This window comes from Staurois parvus, unplaced genomic scaffold, assembly GCF_062004578.1.
Source record: "Staurois parvus isolate SC_StPar_1 unplaced genomic scaffold, SC_StPar_1.0 ptg000002l, whole genome shotgun sequence".
NCBI classification, from domain to species: domain Eukaryota; kingdom Metazoa; phylum Chordata; class Amphibia; order Anura; family Ranidae; genus Staurois; species Staurois parvus.
The window spans coordinates 5633828-5644039 of NW_028317798.1; the positions used below are offsets into that span (position 1 = coordinate 5633828).

At 41.4% G+C, this 10212-nt stretch overlaps 1 protein-coding gene across 1 annotated transcript in view; it reads left to right on the forward strand.

Moving 5' to 3' along the window:
* Window positions 1-9267, forward strand: part of DENND1A (DENN domain containing 1A) — a gene marked incomplete at its 3' end in the record, with an annotated part of 1241355 nt that extends 1232088 nt beyond the window's left edge. The window contains exon 20 of the mRNA XM_089664905.1: window positions 9208-9267. Coding sequence (XP_089521031.1) covers window positions 9208-9267 — 60 coding nt within the window. The remainder of the gene's footprint in view (window positions 1-9207) is intronic.
* Window positions 9268-10212: the final 945 nt, after the last annotated feature.

A 10212-nucleotide genomic window follows, 5' to 3' on the forward strand; every position in this document is an offset into this window, starting at 1 on the left:
AAACCCCACCTGGATGACTTTTAGTTTGCTAAAGCACTGTGTATTATAAGCAATTATCTTTTTTTTATTTTCCCTAAAATACTGTTTTTACCGTTCTTCCATTTTTTTTGCATCTTAATGTCCACATGCACATGTTCTAGCTTCCTGATAGCAACAACTGTGGGCTATGTATTTGCACTGTGTTTCAGTGGGGCCACTTGTAGCCTCCACCAGTGGAACATGTGTAGGGAGAAAGGTGTCAACCCATAACAGTAAGTGCTTGAACAAAGACCATCATGGCAGGATCACCAAGAATTCTTCTAATGAAATCTGATGATATAAAGTCAAACTCTACTTTAAGCAGAACAATAAAAAAGACACGACCCAGCTGTGCTTAAAGATATAACTTTGCTGTACATCCTTAGAGGTTTACTTTATGCCAAGACTTCAGCTTGAGCTGCAATTCCAGTTTTGTATACAGTGTGCCCACATTTTGGGGTCCTGTAAGTATGCAATAGAAGTTGCAAGAAAAAAAGGAAGATATACGAGGTCATCATTAAATGCTTGCTATCTGTCAAATACTGTGATGCCTGCCAGAACAACCAGTAGCAAATTGTACATGGGATATAGGATATTTTAAAATGAAGTAAAAGTACGTTCAGAAACTTAGATGTACCTGCTATCTGGAAAATACCTAACATTACTGTGCAAGGAAGATCAATAGTTGACTATAACATCTGCGATCACAGACAAATCTTCTGGCGCACTGGAAGACTTTTTTTAAACCAGTGCTGATCAGTCCTCTTATTAATAATCTGCTATACCCACAAAGATCATTAGCTAAAACCTTTAATGGACTGGTTACTCTAGTATTCATTTACACAGAATCTCTTTGTCAGTTATACAGAGATAAGAATGTAATATACAGTAACGGCTATAGAAGATAAATGGGATATCCCCTAATTAGCATGCCTGCACATTCCTGATTGCTGCATTCTGCACAATTGATTTTGCATATGTAAAATGCTGCATGCAGTATATCTGAAAAACACTTGAGTATATTTGTAGGCATCAGATGGCAATGTGACAGAAACATGAGGATAGTTTTCTTTCTTCTTTTATCTGCTCTACAATGTGGTCATTTATAAAATAATAGTAACATTTCTGAATATACTAAATGTATAGAGGTTTGCATTAAAAAACCCATACCTTTTTTTTCTTTTCTCTTCATCCTTGATTTCCTTCTTTCAGTGTTCTTTCCACAAAGCAGTATATCTGAGTAAAATATATGCGTGTATGTTAAGGTAAGGCTTCAAATACAAGGCCATACAGAGGCCATACAGAGCGCAGAGCAGATTTTTTTGGAGGAGGGGGCGCAACATTCTTTTGTGACCTGCTGACATACAGCTGTCTGTTGAGGTGAATTAAAATATGTGGCTGTGGGTGGTCATGCTCTTTGGGCTGTGAACGCAGAGCCCGAATGCACCTTTGTAGCGTACGTCACCAAGTTCCTCATTCACTTGGTGTAAGATTGGTATGCCCTTGCAAATACTGTCTTCAGCTGCCCAGTATGCACAGGAATTCCACACACCTCGCCTGGGTGCTTCCGTCAGAGAACTGCTTCCCCACCGCTGGTACACAGGACCAAACAATTATAGCTGGGTGTTGCACCCAAGGACTAGACGACACTAGCTTAGGTGCAACTGTAACTGTTAATTGAACAGAAATACAGGTTTTTAGGCACTTCAGAAACAGGGCCAGTCCCCACATGAACAATAAAAATAAACATTACACATTTAGATGAACATCCCACACTGATTAGGTAACAAGTTCAAGTTGACACAAGACTAATCCCATCATGTAGGAACCTCCAGGAGGACTAGCCAACAGACAGAAACAATAGGTGACTCAATTAACAAAGACACAACAGTAAACACATCACACCTTAATGAACAGATTACAGCAAGAGACGTCAGCATCAGGTTGTTCTGAGCTGATTATATTAACATTTGCTTAGAATCTCTAATTTTAGGAGGGGGTTGAAGCAGTCAATGCTGGTTTGGGCACAGAGACCCCAAATCTGTATCCTGGTCCTCCAGTTCTTAGACTCTGTGTGTTTTGGGGAGACATGGACTTTATTCCTAAGTAAAATTACCCCAAAAGGTCCCCCAGGCACACACCTCCCAAAGAATAGAGCCCCCTCAAAAACCAAGGCCCATAGTAAGTAGGGAAGAGGCTAGCTTGCAGTCTCCTCCAAAAGATCCTGTCTCATATGGGTCTTTCCAAAGGGGCATGTAGCCAGGCTTTTGAAATCAGTGACAGGCGAACCTCCATGCACATCCCAGAATGTACATCTGCGTTTGTCCAATGCACAGATCAGAACAGAGTCTGCCTGCGTCCTGATCCATGCATTGGATCCACATCAATGTGTACTCTGGCATGCATATTGAGGTCCGTATAGTCTGTGTGAATGAGGCATAAAGCCTATTGAAACCCAAACTGCAACTCATTTATATGTGGCAACTGCATTAGTGTTCTTTTTTTGGTCTTGTTTTTTTTTATTTTTACCTGGTGAATAACACTTTCTGTCCCCAGGTGGCTGCACTCTCTACTTAGTAGTTCTTTAATGCTTCCATGTCCGTTCATAGGAGTATACTCCGTTCCTGGCAAGATTAACAGGTATTTTCTGTACTTGTTGAAAATGTTATTAGCCTGAAAAATAAAACCAATGCAGTCAGCACATCCAATGACTGGTAAGCTGCAATAAATTACATTTTTATTCTTGGGTTTAGTCATGCTTTAATATTGGCTTTCTGTCTAGTCAGTATGCTACAATTACCTAGCGTTTAATTGGGCAACTATGGGGCAAATGAGGTTTAATGTTGATAAATGCAAGGTTATGCACTTGGGGTCTAAGAATATGCATGCATCATACATACTAGGGGGGTACAACTGGGGGAATCAATGGTGGAGAAGGATCTGGGGTTTCTGGTAGATCACAAGCTTAATAATGGCATGCAATGCCAAGCTGCGGTTTCTAAAGCGAGCAAAATCCTCTCTTGTATTAAAAGAGGTATAGACTCCAGAGAGAGAGATATCATATTACCCCGGTACTAATCATTAGTAAGACCTCATCTGGAATATGCAGTTCAGTTTTGGGCACTAATTCACAAAAAGAACATTGGGGAACTGGAGAAAGTACAGAGAAGGGCAACCAAACTGATAAGAGGCATGGAGGAGCTCAGCTATGAGGAAAGATTAGAGGAACTGAATTTATTCTCTCTTGAGAAGAGGAGATTAAGGGGGGATATGATCAACATGTATAAATACATCAGTGGTTCATATAGTGAACTTGGTGTAGAGCTATTCACCCTGATGTCATCACAGAGGACAAGGGGGCACTCTTTATGTCTGGAGGAAAAGAAATTTAATCTCCGAATATGGAAAGGTTTCTTCACAGTGAGAGCTGTGAAAATGTGGAATAGACTCCCTCAAGAGTTGGTTCTGGCCAGCTCAGTGGATTTCTTTGAAAAAGGCCTGGATTGTTTCTTAGATACACAGAATATAACTGGAATCTAACATTTATAGGTAAAGTTGATCCAGGGAATATCTGATTGCCTCTCGGGGGATCAGGAAGGAATTTTTTTTCCTTGAAGGAGCAAATTGGATCATGCTTTCCTGAGTTTTTTTTGTCTTCCTCTAGATCAACTGTGGGTATAGGATTATAACTTTTTATTTATTTTTTTTATGGTTGAGCTGGATGGAATTTTATCTTTTTTCAGCCAGACTAACTATGTAACTGTGTGCTTATAGCAATGTGTGACAGATAATATACAGCTCAGCAGTGAAAATTATTTTTAGGATATAGGCAACTAAATTCACTTAACAAGTTTTGACAGTAAAGAATGGTCTTCATTATATGTCTGATGCAGGGCCGGTGCTTTCACTAGGCAAACAAGGCAGCCACCTAGGGCTCACTGCCACCTAGGGGTGCCTGGGCGCAGCACAGGCTGGCACTCTCTCTGTGTGAGACGCTGCCAAGTCATGAATGATCTTTCAGCTGAGGGGAGGGGCGGCAGAGGGAAGGAAGAAAATACACAGCACGATACCAGGTATCTGGAGCCATTGTAGCAGCTGAGCTGCCGCTCCTTCCAGTGTTCCTCTCAGATTCAGTCCCTTACTGCAAGCTGGCTGGTGACTGCTGATCACTGAGGAGTTCTAACACTTCTCTTCCCATTCATCTGCGGAGGCAAAGCTGCACCTGCGGAGGAAGGTAATGTCTGATTCTGTTGCCTTGTGTTTGTGTGAGTGTGACCCGGCCTGCCGGCTGACCATCCGTTACATGTGCAATGTGTCAGTGTATGATGACATCATCACAATCCCACAGCCTACTCTTCTAGTGCATTCTGGGCCTGCTGATCTGTGTCAATGTTGGAGGTGGTGTGTTGTTTCGGATCTGTCAGTTTTGGATCATTCAGTTCAAGTGTTCTCTGTGTGTGTGTGGGCGGGCTGGGCTGCCTGTTGTCACAGAGTTTTATCTCCTCCCCCATGCCTGTAAAATTCTAGCCCGGGATCTAAGTGGATCCACCATCCTCCACTCACTGCAGCTGTCACCCTGGGGGGCGCAAGTAGCTGGTCTTGCTTAGGGCATGAAATAATCTAGCACCGACCCTGGTCTGATGGCACTGCAGAGCTGCCAGGAAAGTCGTTTTAAATATATATTAAAAATATTCAACTAAGCGCATAGTTGCCTTCTGACCCTTTTTTGGACTTCACTATCTTGTCTAATACTTTCACTTTCGAACTCCTGAAAAATTATGTAAATTGGTTGCTAGGGGCAACCCATTGATTGTTTGATAGATACCATCTCTTCAATCTTTGCCAGGCAGTTGGCAGATCTGCATCATTTTCACAAACACTGTTCATGGTGAGAGATTATTTCATGTCATGTGTACACTATACCAACAATAAGCAGTTTCTGTAATGGAGCAACATTTCTAACATGGCATGGTCTTTATTAAGTCAGTCTCGGGATTTTAAAAACAAACATTCATACTCATCTAGGTCCAGTTTCACTACTCAATGTGGACCTGAAACTTTTTACTAAGGTCTTGGCAAACAGGCATGTCCATTTATATTCATTCACCCTGACCAGATGGGCTTCATGCCTGAGTGAGAGTCTAAGGACAATACCACCAAGGCTCTAAATGTTATTCATTTAGCACATGCCACCAGCACCCCTATGCTTTTACCATCCGCAGATGATGAAAAAGCATTTGAACGGATGGATTGGTTATTTATGACAGTGGTCTTTCAGCGTCTGGGCCTTGGAGTGAACACTCTATCATTTGTCACTCAGCCACTTACCTCTCTTCAAAGACCAGTGGAGACATTCCGAAAGTATAGTGGGCTTTCTAATTTCTCATAAATTTTAACAAATCAAAGGCCCCAAACAGTTTTCACCACAATACAGTAAATGCAGTGAAGCCTTATTTTACATTTAAATAAGCTCCCCAACACATTCTGTACCTGGGGATCCATCTAACATCCTCTCTAAGAGGGATTTTTGCAGCTAACTTCCCACTGCTCTTAAAGTAGTTGAAAACCCCCCCAAAAAAATCAAAATTGAAATGACCCGTCTACCTCACACAGCATAGCAGCAGAAGTCATCTGCCCCCGTCTGGCCAGGAAAGGAGCAGCCAGTCATCTGAAATCCTCTCTGCTTTCCTACAGTGAAAAAACTCGGACCCATTGAAAAAAAATTGTGTTGCCACACCCCCTCTCCTTTGACTGACAGACTAATTAGGAGTCTCATGCATGAACATGAGAGAAGGGGGCATGTGTTCCGAAGCCATTCACACAGATCACTCCCGAAACAGCTCAAGCCTGAGGAGATTTTGAAAACGGTTAATCCCATAAGCACTGGGCAGCATTTTAGGCACAGGAGACTACAGACTTTCATAGGCTGGGGGGAGCTGAGCAACTGTTCGGAATTATTCAGCGGGACCCTGCTGACACTATGTACTTATCTCTACTAACAGAGGAGGAGGAGGGGGATACATACTTTTACAGGTCATCATTATCAATGAAAAGGCCCAAATATAGCCTCACACAGATTTAACCCCACAGCTGACGGGAAGAGAGCCGAGCAGGAGGATCACAATTAACTCCTCAAGGGCTGGATACTTTTACTGTAGTGCAATACTTTCAAGTATGTGCCCGCTAGTTACACAGTAAAAGTGCCCAGCTATTTTGGGAGCAATCTGTGTGAATGGCTTCGGAACACATGCCCCCTTCTCTCATGTTCATGCATGAGACTCCTAATTAGTCTGTCAGTCACAGGATAGGGGGTGTGGCGACACAATTTTTTGTTCATGTTTTTTCATTTATGACTCCCATGATAAGCAACCCCAACTTTATGCCAGGCACCATAGACTACACCTTCAATCTTTTCTCCATAAGGACCAATTTCATCTAGATGCCTTTCACTCACCCTTTGGGTACAAAACCTTGGCGGACATTCAACACATGACTGAGCCTCCCTTATCATTCTGAGGAGTGTTACAACTACGGCACTTTCTAGCAAGTTTCGGGAAACTAACTTCTCCACTCCCTCCTTTAACATGAATTGAGAAGCTATGTACCCCTGCTTATCCAGTCAGACATGGATTGTCTCTTTTTTACAAGCTGCTAACCCACACACTGGAACAAGAGGATCCATCCTACATCACTAAATGGGGAATTGACTTAGGTGTCAGCTTCTCAGAACAAAAGGAGAACATCTACCAAGTCACTAATACTACATCTCTTTCCAGTTCTATACATAAAACCGAATACAAAATTCTCATGTACAAGGTATCTCTGTCGATACACAAAATATTTCCACAAACCTTACCAATATGCTGGAGCTGTATCACCCATATTTCTACATATGTTGTGGAGTTGCCTGGTTCTGAAATCTTTCTGGACACAGGTATGTGACCTGATGTTCAAACTTACTGATGTCCAACTTGAGGATGACCCGGTGGTCTACTTGCTGCACTTGGCAACTCTGTCATCCAAACAATGTAAGCAATCGCTCTTGATTCATCTATTTAATGCAGCTAAAGCCTGCATCCCTCTATACTGGAAGAATACAATCCCCCCGAGTGTTTGGTTATGTAAGGTCGATGAAATATATACAATGGCAGACATAATTGCTTCCATCATAAGGAAGAACATTTCTGCAAAACCTGGTATTATTAAATTGACTATGCTTTCTCTTCAACTTACCCTGCGGATTCCACCTCCTGTCAGATGTTTGCATGTCTTAAGGTTGATCTCTAAAAGTTGGCTGACTTAATACCTGTGGCCAACATGAGGTGCTGGCCATTGTGGGTGTGTGCAATCATTGGCTAACCAGCTAGTTTTTAGGAAGAAAAACATCAAAAAAAGGATCTTCGTATGCTTGTTGTTGCCATTGCCTATTTCCCATCTTCTGCCTTCTTCTGTTACCTTCCTATCCATTTGCCCTCCCCCCACTTTTCTTTTTTTTGATACAGGCGAGGTCGCCATCATAGGCCATTTAAGTTCTATGGGACCTGAGCTGTGTCTGAAGAGCCTAACACCTCTTTCTGATTTAGTTTGAGGTAATCAGTCTCAGTTAATAATACTGTATGGGTCCTTGTTTAGATTATGATCATATTAATTCAGATGAGAGTATTTTTTTTTGTCTTGATACTCCCTTCTTTTTGTCTGTATATATGCTTTTTGGACTTTTGCGCAATCACCTTCATCTTATGTATCTTGATAAAGCACTTTATATAAAGAATTCCAAAAAATATATTGCTGTAATAAGCATTTTTAGTAGTGTATGAAGAGAGGAAGAGACACAGAGCAATAGGGTAATACATTCATCTAAACAGTTACATATGAAAACAAAGGAGTTATATGTGAATTGAAAACCTTTTAACTTTGGCTCAGTCTTCTGGACCAGCATTTCTCAACCAGGGTGCCTTGAGGTTTCTTCAGGGGTGCCTTGGCAAAATGTCTAAAAAATTGCCCAAAACTTGTATACAAGCCAGCAAGTGGAACAAGCCTTTTAGTTACACAAAGCCACAGGTTTTCGCTGCTGGTGTCCTGACAACCAATGACATCATCATTTGATAAGGGGGATGTCAGCTGCCTGCACAGTATCCTACCCTCCCCTGCCTCTTTCCAACAGTGCTGGGGTCACATTAGCTCAGTGATGGAGAAAAACTGAGCGAGAAGAGAAACTTTGGAATACTACTCGGTATCAGTGTGAAAAAGTGTATTTGCTTTTTAGAGTGGGGTGCCTCAAGACTGTCCATAATTTTAAAGGGTGCCCCGGGACTGTCCATAATTTTAAAGGGTGCCTTGACTGGAAAAAGGTTGAGAAACTCTGTTCTGGACAGACAAGGAGCACCAACACCCCCTTCCCCTGGTACTGATGATCTTAAGATATATACTGATAGGGCCTAAAGATGATTTGGGCATTATCTCAATTATACCTTGCTGGCAACGTATTCCTTCCATTCTAAACCAGCAATAGCTGGTGGAAACAAGGTTCTTAACCAATCACAACTGATAAAGAGCATGATTGTTTGACTATACTGCAAGACAAGGTGTGATCTAGATGTGTGATTGTAGTTCTACATGTTTGCTTTCCTTAACTGGTGAGCAGTTATGAACCTTAGGACAATCTTCCTTTTCCTACAGTAATTGGCTAAATATTAAAACAACAAAAATGAATCGTTCAATTTATATTAATAACAAGTGCAAATAATATAGGAATAAAGAGATAGTGATAGAATATTAGGTAAATTGTGGGTTCTTTTTTATCATTGCAGAGAATAGCATTATGTTGTTAGTGCCTGAGTATGTTAGTTTGAAGTATGTATTTAAAGGATTGGAGATGTGAAGATTGTCTGAAGACATACAGAGGAATTTCAAAGAAAAGCTACAATGCAAAAGGAATTTATAGTCCATTTTAAAAATAATACAATAATCCATGACTTTGGTTTTGTGTGTACCTAACTGAACACAGATTTTGCTCACTCCTCTGCGATCTGGGTGTGTTGGTGCAGTTTGATGTTGATGAACATGGACAACTGTATTTAAATTTTCAGTTCACATTTGAACATGATAAATCCCTGTTAAAGTTAAGGTATGCTGTCCAGCTGATGTTTGTTTCTTGTTACTGATATGTCAGTTTCCATTTTGATACAGCAGGAAAAGAACCCCCCACCACGCCCTCCTCCACCAAGGATACAGCGCTGCAGCGTCCCTGTGAGTAGAGTCTGCGAGTCTTTACCTCTTACTTAACACTGCCTGACTCGCTCTCTGTAGTTCTAATAAACCTCCCTAGTTGGGTCTGTCCTATTCTAAAAGAGCAAAAATGACAACCCTTTCTTTATACAGCACAACTTTAAAACTTGCATTTCTCCAGGCTTGTTAGATCTGTGTCCTGCCTATTCTATTCTGTTTGGTTTGGTGTTCTTGGTCCTACTGCCTGAAGTCCTGTAAAAGCACATAATACTTTGTCTTACTGTGTTGGTGAAGTTAAAAGTGGAGCTACCCTCAGATATATCTTTTCATGTTTAGTACATGCATGCTAAGTAATTTGTAAGTGTAACACATACAAGTATTGACTTTTCACAGAGATCACAGTACTCCCCCTTATAGTGTTTTTAAAGGCTTTTCCCTTAAAAGGACAGAATTATATTTGTTCAGGCATTGTACAAGGACACCTTTATTTTTATGGGTCATTTTGCTGGCTTAGACATAAGACTTGATGGTCTGAACAGGAGAAATATATAGATTTCCCTAAACACTCTAAGTGCCAAGGTGATCGTTCAAACAGGATCCAGTGCCCAAAGCAACATTACAGGCTGTCCCCAAAGGGTGGGGTCTAGCTACAGCTTCCAAGGTTATACCAAGGTTTCACAGATCCAGATGCACTGCTTCCATTGTTGAATTAGAAGCCAGTGATGAGTTGATTTGAACAGTTCATTGAAGAACCCAAAGTAAAATAATAAACTAGTGAAGCAAATTATGTTGCTGTAATGAAGAAGGGGGTCCATCACCCAAGCAAGAAACTGAGCTCTGCCAGAGTGGGGTAGGATTTTAGGAGTATGCATGGGGGGGGGGGGCATGTCCAGCAAAACTCTGCCAGTGTCCAGTCACCTGAAGGTACCAGCCTATAAACCTGGGTCTATAAGTATACAGCCTGTG